This window comes from Canis lupus, chromosome 20, assembly GCF_003254725.2.
Source record: "Canis lupus dingo isolate Sandy chromosome 20, ASM325472v2, whole genome shotgun sequence".
In the NCBI taxonomy this organism is placed as follows: Eukaryota; Metazoa; Chordata; class Mammalia; order Carnivora; family Canidae; genus Canis; species Canis lupus.
This window is the reverse complement of record NC_064262.1, coordinates 39458099-39471130: the sequence shown is the minus strand read 5'-3', so window position 1 is coordinate 39471130 and position 13032 is coordinate 39458099. Positions and strand designations below refer to the sequence as shown.

Below are 13032 nucleotides of genomic sequence, written 5' to 3'. Positions count from 1 at the left end.
AGCGTGTTTTATGTTTGTGTTTCCTTTTTTTGACAAAAGAATTTTGATACGTCTTTTTTTTTTTTTTTTTTAAGTTTTTATTTATTTATGATAGTCACACAGAGAGAGAGAGGGGGGCAGAGACCTAGGCAGAGGGAGAAGCAGGCTCCATGCACCGGGAGCCTGACGTGGGATTCCATCCCGGTCTCCAGGATCACGCCCTGGGCCAAAGGCAGGCGCCAAACCGCTGCACCACCCAGGGATCCCTTGATATGTCTTTTTAACAAAATATTCTTTTAAGGGTTTGACAAAGCAGAAAGCCTGCATTAATTGTGTTTTGTTTCTAGTACTACTACAATTCCCTGACCCAGCAGTACCTTTACTGGGATGGGGAGAAGGAGACCTACGTGCCAGCTGCAGAGTCCAGCTCCCACCAGCAGACGGGCCTACCTCCTGCAAAGGAGGGGAAGGAAAAGAAGGAGAAACCCAAGAGCAAAACAGCCCAGCAGGTGAGACCATGACCCAGGAAGGGAACTCAGTTCTCTCTAGAGGATTGGGCTTTCTTTTTTTCTTTCTGTGTTTTCAGGTGTGGCATCTGTGTCGGCTTTATTTGAATCTTTTTAAAAACTGGGTCACGTCAGTGGTTTAGCGCCTGCCTTCGGCCCAGGGTGTGATCCTGAAGTCCCAGGATCAAGTCCCACATCGGGCTCCCTGCATGGAGCCTGCTTCTTCCTCTGCCTATGTTGCCGCCTGCCTCTTCTCTCTCTCTCTCTCGAATAAATAAAATCTTAAAAACCAAAACAAGGGGATCCCTGGGTGGCTCAGCAGTTTAGCGCCTGCCTTTGGCCCAGGGCACAATCCTGGAGTCCCGGGATCGTCCCACATCAGGCTCCCTGCATGGAGCCTGCTTCTCCCTCTGCCTCTCTCTCTCTCTATGTCTATCATAAATAAATAAATGAATGAATGAATAATAAAAACCAAAACAAAAGAAAACTGGGCCACATATCTTATTTACATCAAGTTCACAGAGCATTTTGTAAATTACTTTTAAGTTACCATACATTGTCAGTTGCCTGTATACATACTTAGAAGGAAAAATATCCTCGAAGCTTCACAGGCTTTTTCAATCAGTATTTGTTAATGACTTTGGGTGTATGCATTGCATTTCATGAAGATATTTGTAGGTAGAAGTAAGGGCAAAAGGGGTTTTGTTCCAGAGCACGTGATTGAGGTGAGACCTTTAATGGCTGCTTATTTGTGGCACAGGAGACAGTTTTCTAAAGTCCTGTATTTCTAAATGGTTTTTCGTGGTTGTTGTCTGGCACTAGATCGCCAAAGATATGGAACGCTGGGCTAAGAGTTTAAACAAGCAGAAAGAAAATTTTAAAAATAGCTTTCAACCTGTTAACTCCTTGAGAGAAGAAGAAAGGAGAGAGTCCGCTGCGGCAGATGCTGGCTTTGCTCTCTTTGAGAAAAAGGTAACAGCAAGAATGGCCACACTTCATAAAGGGAACTTAAGTAAAATGTGAGGCTTATGACTTGTTCTGTGTTTCCCAGGGAGCCTTAGCCGAAAGGCAGCAGCTCATCCCAGAACTGGTGCGAAATGGAGATGAGGAGAATCCTCTCAAGGTAAGTAGAAGACCATCAGTGTTTTGTTTTGTTTTTAAGATTTTATTTATTTATTCATGAGAGACAGAGAGAGAGAAGCAGAGACACAGGCAGAGGGAGAAGCAGGCTCCATGAAGGGAGCCCGACGTGGGACTCGATCCCAGGACTCCAGGATCACGCCCTGGGCTGAAGGCAGCGCTAAAACCGCTGAGCCACCCGGGCTGCCCACCACCAGTGTTTTTAAGGCCATATTTGTGCTTGCTATCTCACTGGGTATCTCCCCTTCATCTTGGCTGTGATTCCTACTTAAAACTGGATGTGCTCACTATCAGTGGGTATTTAGAGCAGGTCCTGCACATAGAATCCATGTCCAAGGCTTTGTTTTCTGGGTGAGAGCTAGTGAGCTGGAGCAGTGAATGAAACCTGAATTCCTAAGCTCAGTTGAGTTTTATTGCATTTGTAAGTAGAATTTTAATGGTCTGGGAAGAGAAAATCAAGACAATAAAACATGTTTTACTTGGTAGATACTGGTCTAGGTGGGCCACTACTCTGTTATATTTGGGTATTCGTACGTGGTGAGTAGTTTGAAAACAGCCATCCAGGAACTTTTCCTGGGCCTCAGGAGGGTTGATACCAGGAGGCTGGCAGGCCCAGCATTTGAGGACCTGACTGTTCCACACTGTTGAAATATGGCTTGGGGCAGTGGGAGTTCTCACACATCTTGAATTGCGTGTTTTATCATATAGTCATGGCTCCTTCCTATTGTATGTTTCCAACGACACACTCTTGTTCCCAGAGGGGTCTGGTTGCTGCTTACAGTGGTGACAGCGACAATGAAGAGGAGCTAGTGGAGAGACTGGAGAGTGAGGAAGAGAAGCTGGCCGACTGGAAAAAGATGGCCTGCCTGCTCTGCCGGCGCCAGTTCCCCAACAGAGATGCCCTGGTCAGGCACCAGCAGCTCTCAGACCTTCACAAGGTGACCATGCTTCTCTGAGCTGATCCAAGGCAGGGAGGGAAGGCAGCAAAGTGTCACAAGTGGCCTGACTGTGGTGAAGGTTTGGCAGATCCCTGCATGGAGTGTTCGATCACCTTTCAAAAGGCTATTCTTATTGTGGTCTGTTCCAGATTGTAGAGTGTTAAAGAGCATGGGGGCTCCATATACATCAGGTTCTGGTTTTCATGCTATGGTATATTGAACTGGGCTTTGACTCTTAGAATAGATAGATATTGTTAGAAATGACATTTCAAATTAGTTTGGTCTAAATTCTTACCATGTCTGTCAAATTTCTTACAGCAAAACATGGATATCTACCGACGATCCAGGCTGAGTGAGCAGGAGCTGGAAGCCTTGGAGCTGAGGGAGAGAGAGGTGAATAAGGATCACTTTGCCACTAGGAGGAGTATCTTTATCTGCCTTTAGCTTTTATTTGTAGCACTTAGTTCCAGGTCCCAGGGGCAAGGCAGGATTTGTCACATATTTGTCACCTGGCCATTGTGGTTCATGTAGCCTGGACCTGGGATCTGTGTGCATTGTGAGGTCTGCACTATGTCTACGAGGATGCACGGAAGCACATCCTGAAGACAGCTCACAAGTCCTAAACACCAGGTTATCTTGCTGGTGAGGTACACTGGATTTTAGTAAGGAGAATGTGATCTTGTTTGGCCTGCAATGAGGGAGGCTTCACATTAGGCCCAAGGGACATCAGGGCATAAGACAATTACATACATAAGACAATTACAAATAGTAAGGAAGAAAGCGGTAGGCAGGGCAGGGTTTGGAGTGAAGGCAGCAAAAGCAAGTGAGGCCAATAATGGATAGGCATTTAATAGTTCATGAGGCAGATTGAGAGCCAGCCAGTTTTAAAATCCAAATAGAGGTCCGTGGGTTAGAGATGAAGTGGACAAGTTACTTGAAATTTCTCACTCCACGTTAATTTTATAGTTCAGGCTATCTGTAGCTAGGGCTTCTGCTCTCCTGTTCTTTTCCACTGTTTACAGTACCAGCTCCCTGATGAATGGGTCTCTGGAAGCCTCCTTGGTGCCATCTGTCCCTGGAGGTGGACCTGTCCCAGGTGGTAAGAGGAATGGCAGCTCTGCCCTCCTCTTCCTCTAGATACTGGTAGGCTGCACCAGTGGCTCAGCAGGCCTGTCAAAGAGCTTGACAAGCAATAGCTAATGAAATAAAATTCCTTGTTGCAGGTGTAGCTCTGCCCCAGATTCCACACAGTCCCTACACACCCACCATTTTTGATAGGACTAACTGCAGTGAGGGAAACAAGGGGCATTTGGTATTTCAGACCACTCTTAAGAGGCCACGCTCCAGATTAGGATAGTCCTTGAGGGTGGTAATCGTGAAGTCTCAGTGTGTCAGGCAGGCTGTTGGAAGATTTAGATCTGAATGTCTAGCATCCTTTGTTCTCCCACATAGATGAAATACCGAGATCGAGCTGCAGAGAGACGAGAGAAGTACGGCATTCCAGAACCTCCAGAGCCCAAGCGCAAGAAGCAGTTTGATGCTGGCACTGTGTATGTGTTGTTGTGTACCTTTTCCATTTCATTAGCAGGGGCTCTGGCTGTTTTAAGTAACTGTGTGTTTGCCACTGGCAGGAATTACGAGCAGCCCACCAAAGATGGCATTGACCACAGTAACATTGGCAACAAGATGCTGCAGGCCATGGGTTGGCGGGAAGGCTCAGGTTTAGGAAGAAAATGTCAAGGCATCACAGCCCCCATCGAGGTAAGCAGTAAGATTGGGCTTCAGTGGTTTGTAGGCTTGTTCTACTGAGGAGATGAATGGAAGCACCCAGACAGCCTGGGGTCCAGGGGCAGCTTTACCTTACCACAAAGGGCAGTCTCTTCTGGGCAGCGCCACCACTTTGTTTCACCCCCCTTTTAAAATGGCAGTTGGGAGGAATGGGTGTGGTGCCTTACTTGACTTTTCTGGTCTTTTGGTACCTTTGGATAAAAGCCATCTTGTGAGAACTGTATATGTCTATGTCCTTTGTTAAGAACAGCCTCTTACTTCACACCTACTCAGATCCATGTACTTAGATTGGGTTTTTTAAGGTGTACTATGCTTTCATTTCTTTCTAAGTGATCTTGGTTATGTATAAAACAAATTCTGATTAAGTAGGAGTTTTATCCATGATAAATCCTTTAGTTGGGACGCCTGGGTGGCTCAGCGGTTGGGCACCTGCCTTTGGCTCAGGTCATGATCCCAGGATCTGGGATTGAGTCCTGTATCGGGCTCCCGCAAGGAACCTGCTTCTCCCTCTGCCTGTGTCTCTGCCTCTCTCTCAGTCTGTGTCTCTCATGAATAAATAAATCTTAAAAGAAGAAGAAGAAGAAAAATCTTTTAGTTGGTCAGAGCTCAGATTGAGATATAATCTCAGGATCAGCAGTCCCTGCCCTCCAGCCTTCTAGACAAGAGCACCACCAGGGATTGCTCTCTCTGACCAGGCAACACGGCTTAGGTCAGACTGTTACAGACCATGTTTGTCTCGTGCAAGCAAGTTCTGCTGACATCAGGCTGTCCTGCTATGATCTGTGCCCATAATTACCAGGCCTTCCTAGGCTTCAGTGGAGTGCTTTGGGGCCCTTACTAGACACACAAGCTTGCTGAGCAGGGTTGTGGAATATGTCTCCCTCTGCCTGTCTTCCTTAGACCATTTTATTCCTTCAGTCCTTAAACCTACGTCAGGTCTCAAAAACATTCTCTTTTCTGTCCCCGGTGGTGGGCGGTCCTATTTGGTTGGGAATTGCCTGGACACGGAGTTGGAGCTGTCCACACCCTACTTGCCATTTGCTGACAGAAATTTTGTTCCCTTAGGCTCAAGTCCGGCTAAAAGGAGCTGGCCTAGGAGCCAAAGGCAGTGCATACGGACTGTCGGGTGCGGATTCCTACAAAGATGCTGTCCGGAAGGCCATGTTTGCTCGGTTCACTGAGATGGAGTGAAATGCAGAGAAAGAGGGAGGGAGGGAAAGATGACAAGGAGCTCCTCAGAGCACAAGGAATGGACCATCTCCTAAATTCACTCTTAGCACCTACCTGTCTCTTTAAGGGCATGCCTTGTGCTGTTAATAGTTTTTAGGGCGAACCACTCCATTCTACAAGGTTCTCCCACTTAAAGGAGTTCCCCTTATATGGGCTATCTGGTGAATGGCCTTCCTTCCTGCCAGAGGGCTTGTGAGCTGGCCAAGGGGACGGTGGGTCTTTTATACTTCAGTGTATATAGTGTAATGTAGTGTGTTTTACATGTGTAGCCATGTCGTGGTCTGTCAGCCCCTCGCATTCCTACGGGGTGTTGAGATGCCCTAGGTGGTATGTGACACCAAAGCCGCCTCTGTCATTTGTTGTGCTGTCTTTTCTTGGCAAAAGCCTTGTGTATATTTGTATATTACACATTTGTACAGAATTTTGGAAGATTTTCAGTCTAGTTGCCAAATCTGGCTCCTTTACAAAAGAAATACCTTGAAAAATGAGTGTCTGTGTCTCTTTATTCTTGGGTGACCAGGTGTGCAGAGCATGTCTGAGCTAGTCAAGCCTGGTGGTGAGATAAGTGTGTTAAAAGTTATTTATAAGTAGTATTTTGTTATTTTTCTTACTCTAATCATGTTTAGATTCTTAAGTTAAAGAGTTTGTTAATATGTCTTAAAATTCTTCATGAAAATTCAGTCATAAATGAGTCAGCTTTTCCACTTCAATTTTCTAAAGACCAAAGTGAGTGTGAGTGCCTCTGTTTCTCCCATTTCTGCAGACTACTCCAGCATGCTGTGTTGGGCTGTTCCTGCCCTGCTGAGGTGCTGGGGAATGGGGACTGAGGCCCCATTCCTCCCCCATCCTCCTCCATGCACCCCCCTCATTGTTCACCTCAGCTGCTGAGGAGCAGCTCGGGGTTTGTAGGGTTTACCATTCTAAAGGAGGTCATCACATCCTTGTCATCATCTTGACCAGTAACCCCATACTTGACGAGGGCAGGAAGTATATCTGAGGCTACCTGGCACTCGATGTGGTGATGGGGGATCCATCCTGCATAATCTGCCTGAACTCCATGTATGGGCTCCATGTTTGGCATATAGTTAGGGAGGGGGGCTTATTCTCCAAGCTGGAATGCCACAGCTTTGGTGGCTGGTCACATTTTCTTATTTTCAGGCAGGCCTGGCCCTTTAAAGGGATAAAAAGCGCTCAGGAAATACTTTGAAGGTGAGTGCTTATGGGCCCTCACCCCAGCCAGCCTCCCACAGGTTCCTTGGAAGATGAGGCAAATGCAGAAGCCCCACACCTGGGCTTCCGTGGGGTAAGTCAGAAACCTCACAAATAAGGGTCCAACAGATGCCTGCCTTCCAGAATCAGCCTTGGGGAGGAGCTCAGCCCCACCTCCAGAGCCTTGTGCATCATGGACATGCTGCTGGTCTTTGTGCCTGGGTAACAGTCATAAGCAACCTAGTTTAATGGATCTGACAGCCAGTATGGGAGATTCTTACAGATGAAGACCTACATCCTGAAATCTGGGAAGCTCCTAATTACATGCATCCAGCTCATTAAAGGCTTAGTGGAAGCCTCTTGACGGGGTGGAGGGGGCCAAAGCTGAGCACTGGCTGGGGAGCCAGGCCCCCTTCAGCCATCTTGAGCCCCATATGGGCTGCCCCACACCAGGAAAGCACTTGAATCTGTCCCATACCATTTGGTGCAGACATCATTTTCTGCTGCTCAGAGGTCCCACAAAGATTGCTCTGGACCATAACATCTTTCAGCCTGGCATAGGCTTCCCTACAAACATGATGTCTGTGTCTATCCCTAGTGGTTTGAGCCAGCCCCTCAAGCTGGAAGCCCCCATTTCCATTTACAACCTGCTGCCCAGCCACACCCATCACTGGCATGCCAAACCAGTTAACTACAGCCTTCACCTTCCATCTGAGCCCATTTCTTGAAGTTTGACAGGCTGTACCTCTGGTTCTGGCCTCATGCTAGGCCACATTTGGGGGTTTCTGGGTATTGAATGGCTCTCATCCCTGAGGACCAGAGCTGAAGCCCCAAGAACCCAGGCATGCCCACTCCCCACCAGTCCTCCATGGTCTGCTCCAACTCCAAGGCCAGGGATGAGTGTGCTATGTCCTGCCCAACTCCCAGAGCTGTTAATCCTCCCCCTCCATGCCTGATGGGGTGCTGTGAGGGCAGTGCAAACGTCCTAATCAAGGAAACCCAAACGCCAAATTTGGAAGGGTCTCTTGCTGGATTCTCTAGGGATCCCAAGTCCAGCCTGCCCTTGGCTGAGACAACTGCTGCAATATTCAGGCTTTGAGGGCTATCCAGGAGCAGCTGTCGTGGCCATGCATCAAACAAGTTTCAAAGCCCAGATGAGCAGCCAGGCCTGAGCTAAGCTCCCCAGGCATGCAATCTGGCTGGGGGTGGGGGGGGGGGGGTCTCAAGGGCACCCAGATTCCAGCCACTAGTCAACCTGATTCCCAAGGGATGAATGTCCTCAGGGACAGGTGGGGCATGAAGGGGAGATGGCCCTGGAGGAGGACACTGTGCTGCTGGTGGCCACCAGATGGCAGCACTCCATCGTCTATGGGGCCAGGCTGGTTTAGGTTATGGGGGGTGGGGGTAGGGGTTCTCAACTAGTTCTGAGGTACTGGAGGGTCCCAGGGCCTCTTCCAGGTCTCTGAGAGTCAGGAGGACCTGACCTAGCCTCGCTATGTGTGGAGCCAGACAAGCAACAAGTTGTCAGACTCTGAAGGTCCCCTGCCCCCACCCCCACCCTGGAATTCCCTCAGGCTGGAAGGGGCATTGTTGCCCAGCTGTGGGGCAGGGGCCAAGCAGGACCCCTGCACAATGAGTGCTTCAGTCTCTTAGCATTTCTTTCCAATGCAGGTAAATAATTTCTGTGGTCGATAAAATGCATTTCTGCCTCTCACACTCCCTTCACCCACCAGCCTGATTATTGACTCGCAGAAATACTTTTTGCAGGGCCCACTACGACCCCACAGCCTGTTTGTACAGTTGAGGAGTTGGGGCAAGCTTGCCCAGGGCTTTCAGCAGAAGGCAGGGGATACCCACCTACTCTCACCCAGCTTCCCAAAGATGGAAGCCGGGGGGGGGGGGGGGGGGGGGGGGGGGTTTGCTTTCCAGCTGGAGGCACAAACCAGAGGGAGGGCCCTCCTGTCCCACTTAGTCCCTGCACTGCTTTCATCTGGTTTAAAGAGGAAACTGAGGCTCAAAGCAGAACAGTTGCTGGAGGTTACCAAGCTAGCAAGTGCTGAGTGTGCATTCCAACCTAGGGGCTCCTGCCTAGCTGGCCCCCCAGGCAGAAGGAACTCCATGGAGAAGGGAGACCTTAGCTGCAGGCACAGGGACAGGCTCAGGTTTGGGCCGGACTAGCTCTAGCTCCAACTGAGGAGCTGAGGGTGGAGTGAGCTGTGCCTTGGGACGCCTCCCCCCACCCCAATGCCCTGGGGAGAGAGAGAAGACGTGAGAGGCAGAGAAAAAAGACAACTGCAGACAAAGCAAGGCCTAGAGGATGCTGGGAAGAGGAGCAGGAAAGGTCTGTGGTGCTGCAAGCTGCAGGAGGAGGCTGTGGGGGCAAGATAACGCGGAGTAGGGGTGGCTGGGTCTGGGGGAGTCAGCTCCTCTCCAACTCCACCTCCACCACCCCCCCAACCACCCAACCCCACCTTAGCGGCCCAGATAAGACAGCTGAGCACCAGTGGTGAATTCTGCATGCTGATGGGGGAGCTGAGGCCACAGCAGGCAGGGACAGAGGAGGGACCAGGAGGCCTGGTCCAGACCCCCAGTCGCCTGCCAGACTGAAAGGCCCGCAGGAGCCCAGCACACCCAGGCCGGCTCCCGGCTCCCAGCCCCAAGTAGGCACCACCACCCCTGAGGCCGGCTGGACAGGAGCTATTTGAGAATGATTCATGGATGTAATTAAGTGTCCCCCCACTATCCTCTTGCTCAGCCCTGATGGGGGTGGTGCAGATGTGGGAGCCCAGCCGGCTCTGTAAGGGTTAGGTTCAGTGCAGAGTGCCCCAGGATGCATCTGCAGGGCCTGGAGCAAGGCAGGGCTGGACCCAAATCCCAGGGCTGCCTGGCTGGGGGGCTTCCTCCCCTTTTGCTTTTTGCCCAACTCCTTGGGCTGAGGGTCAGCCGTTTTTACTCACAATTATTCAGCAAGAGTACGAATGCACATGCACACACAGGCCCAGATAGTCACCCGGCAGCAGCAGCAGGTATACTTCTCCAGCACCCACCCTCTCGATGATGTGTGTGGGGTAGGACACGCAGATGCCTGCAGACCCCAACACCCGCACACACATGTGTGAAGCATACAAGCTCACACATACCTCTCCCTGACCACCTGGACGTGGGCAGGCCAGGTCCAATCAAGAAAGCTCACCTCTGTGCACACTTGCAGCCTGCTCTGGCCCAAGGGTACAAAAATCATACTCTTGCTCCCCCCAAAAGAAGGAAGCCTGATCTGGCCGCCAGGTGGGAGCTGGGAGCTGGGAGGCCATACCGCAGCCATGGTGCTGCAAGGCTAAGGCTGGAAGAGCCCAGGCACACCCTTGTGCACTCCCTTACTCACCCTGTGGCTCCCTCTTCCCCAGGTAGGAGGATTTGGGGGGGTAGGTTCCACCCTGACTAGGCTCTTTTTATAAAAGATTTTATTTATTCATGAGAGACACAGGCAGAGGGAGAAGCAGGCTTCCCCAGGGGGGAGCTTGATGCAGGACTAGATCCCAGGACCCTGGGATCATGCCCTGAGCCAAAGGCAGACGCTCAACCACTGAGGCGCCCAGGTGCCCCCCAACCGGGCTCTAGAGCTCACTTCACAGAGTCCACTGCTCAGCTCTAGGCTTGAGACAAGAGCTGAGGTAGAAGGGGAAGCTAGGAGGGTGGCGCAGTGCTCCTGAAATAGATTGGCTCAAAGCTCAGAACCTTCCCTTCTAAGACTTGCAGTCACATATAGTGGGGAGAGGAGGAGGCAGCCTTCTCCAACAAACTGGTAAACTGAGGCTCAGAGATGGGTAGCAGCAAACCCTGGCTAACAGAGTTTGTTCACAGCTCATGGAAACCCAGGGCTGCTGCCCTTGCCCCTAGTCATTCCCGTGGGTTGGTGTCCTATCTCCCACCCAACACTGGACTCTGCCTGGATGGCAGACTGGGAGACCCTAGGACCAGGTTGGCTCTGCTACTCACTCCCCACCAAGCCTTGGGGTCCTCAGAATCTGCAGGGCTCTGCAGACTCCCCTTGGACTAGGTACCCCAGCACTAGCTTGGCAGGGCCTCTCTAAAACTAGGAGCCCCAGCCTGAGCCCCTCAGGCTCTACCAGATTCAGATGCAAAAACGTGAGCAGCTACCACACGCCCCGCTGTTGCCCCCCCCACCCCCCCAGATTTTTCTGGTTCTTATTAATGTAAATGAAATCTGCTCCGAGCAAGCGTCCTTAATGGAAAGCGTTCCTGGAATTTGTGCACACGTGGTGGTGGGGGGGGGGGCACCCTGAGATTAACTCTTGTGCAGCCGGACCCAGACTCCTCAGGCTGCAGTGACCCTGCGGCCTCAGGCTGGGGTGGGGCTTGGGGGGAAGGGATAGTCCCTCAGCTCCTCCCAGAACTGTGTCCCCACAACAGCAGGGGTGGCCTGAGGACCTTACAGATTCTGCCCTCCTCCCTGGGACCGGCGGGGCGAGTCCGGAGGTTTCTCAGAGCCTGAGCAGGGTAGTCCTGACAGGAAATGGGGAGCCCTGGAACGCCTTTGATCAGGGAGGCACCCAGCCAGAGAGACTGGAGGGGCCGGGAGGTGGCGAGGTGGGCAGCTGACCTTTCCGCTGTCCATCCTGCGCTCCCAACTCAGGAGAGAGTTGGGAGGGTGGACCTAGGCACCAGACACCTACTCTTTGAGCCTCCCCACCCCGCAGGGAGAGGACTCCATCTCTGTGATGCCCCCCATCCCTTCTTCGCCTCTTACTCCTGAGACCGATGGGCCCAAACTGGGGGTGGGGGCCACAAAGGAACTGGGGACCTGAGAGTGGGCACCAGGAGGCGGTTGTCTGCGAGGTTGGGGGCGCAGAGCCCTGGCCTGGAGCCCACACCCGAGTCTGGACGTTTGTTCTGGCGCAGCCCTCAGCGGCCCCGGGGGGCTGTTTTACTGCCTTTCACGGCCAGGACAGGGATGTCTGCCTCGCAGGCGCAGGCGGGGGCAGGGGAAGAGGCTAAGATTTCAATTTCTCCCAGGTGTGGCTCGGTCTGGAGTATGCCGGGGGGAGGCCGGCTGCGGGGCCAGCACCTGGGGGAAGGGGCGGGGTGCCGGGAGGGGAGGGGCCCACCGAGGGGGTCTCAGAGAGGGAAGGGGGAGTCCCGGGGGAGCGGGTGGGCAGGGCGGGGCTCCGGGGAGGGGTGGCTTCAGAGTGGGGCCGATCCTAATGGGGGACAATAGGCTGGCAGTCCTCCCTCCCACCCACACCTGTCAGGCAGGCTGGGGGAGGGAGACTGACCCACTTAGCTGCCTCCCCTTCCGGGCTTCCACTAATGAGCGCTCTGGGCTTTGGGAGCCAGCCTTCTCCCCCCACCCCAGGCTGTGCCTGAGGCTGTCCCTTCCCCCATAGCCCCTCATTATCTACTGGGGTTCTCACTGGTTCAGGCTGCCCCCCTTATCTGCAGCTGTGCCTGCCCCTGGCAGTAAGGAGAAGGCTCTGGGCCCCCAAACGTGCCCTCTCTGCCCTGGGCTCCCTACACCCCCAGGGCTGGGGAGACAAAGGCTCCCGGCTCCCCGCTGTGCAGCTCAGCTCCGGCTCCAGCTCCAGCTCCGGCTACGAGCTGGGGCTTTGATTCCACCTGTGGGTCCCACTAGCATGCCAATGAGGGGGGCGGGGGGCGGGGGGCGGCGGCTCCACACACGGGCTAGCCTAGCCGGGACTGCGTGCCAGCCTGACCTTTGGGACGGGGAGTCGGCCCTACTGCCCAGAGCCTCTGTGGTCGGAGTCCCACTGGGTGGGGAGAGGGGCTCCTGAATGTGTGAGAGCATAGCTCTGGAGGATGGAGAGTGGGGAACAACCCCTTTTGGGGTTTGGGGAAGACTCAGTGCCAGGAGGCAGGTATGGAGTCAGGAGAGATGGTGGGGCGAGGTTTATGTGGGGCTCAGCTCCTTGTAGATGGACAGTACTCAGGGAGCACAGCTCTGCAGGTACAAGAATATGTAGGAACGGGATCCCTGGGTGGCGCAGCGGTTTGGCGCCTGCCTTTGGCCCAGGGCGCGGTCCTGGAGACCCGGGATCGAATCCCACGTCGGGCTCCCGGTGCATGGAGCCTGCTTCTCCCTCTGCCTGTGTCTCTGCCTCTCTCTCTCTCTCACTGTGTGCCTATCATAAATAAATAAAAGTTTAAAAAAATTTTTTAAAAAAAAAGAATATGTAGGAACACAAATCTGGGAGGATGCTGTTGGT

The 13032-nt window shown here is 52.5% G+C and overlaps 1 protein-coding gene across 2 annotated transcripts in view; it reads left to right on the top strand.

Moving 5' to 3' along the window:
* Positions 1 to 6069, top strand: part of RBM5 (RNA binding motif protein 5) — a 29402-nt gene extending 23333 nt beyond the window's left edge. Inside the window, exons 18-25 of one of the 2 annotated variants that reach the window (XM_025455920.3) lie at positions 327 to 488; positions 1308 to 1457; positions 1537 to 1608; positions 2384 to 2563; positions 2882 to 2956; positions 4016 to 4113; positions 4195 to 4324; positions 5417 to 6069. In XM_025455920.3, coding sequence (XP_025311705.1) covers positions 327 to 488; positions 1308 to 1457; positions 1537 to 1608; positions 2384 to 2563; positions 2882 to 2956; positions 4016 to 4113; positions 4195 to 4324; positions 5417 to 5542 — 993 coding nt within the window. In that variant the 3' untranslated portion in view covers positions 5543 to 6069. The remainder of the gene's footprint in view (positions 1 to 326; positions 489 to 1307; positions 1458 to 1536; positions 1609 to 2383; positions 2564 to 2881; positions 2957 to 4015; positions 4114 to 4194; positions 4325 to 5416) is intronic. The other variant, XM_049097581.1, reaches the window with a different exon arrangement.
* Positions 6070 to 13032: the final 6963 nt, after the last annotated feature.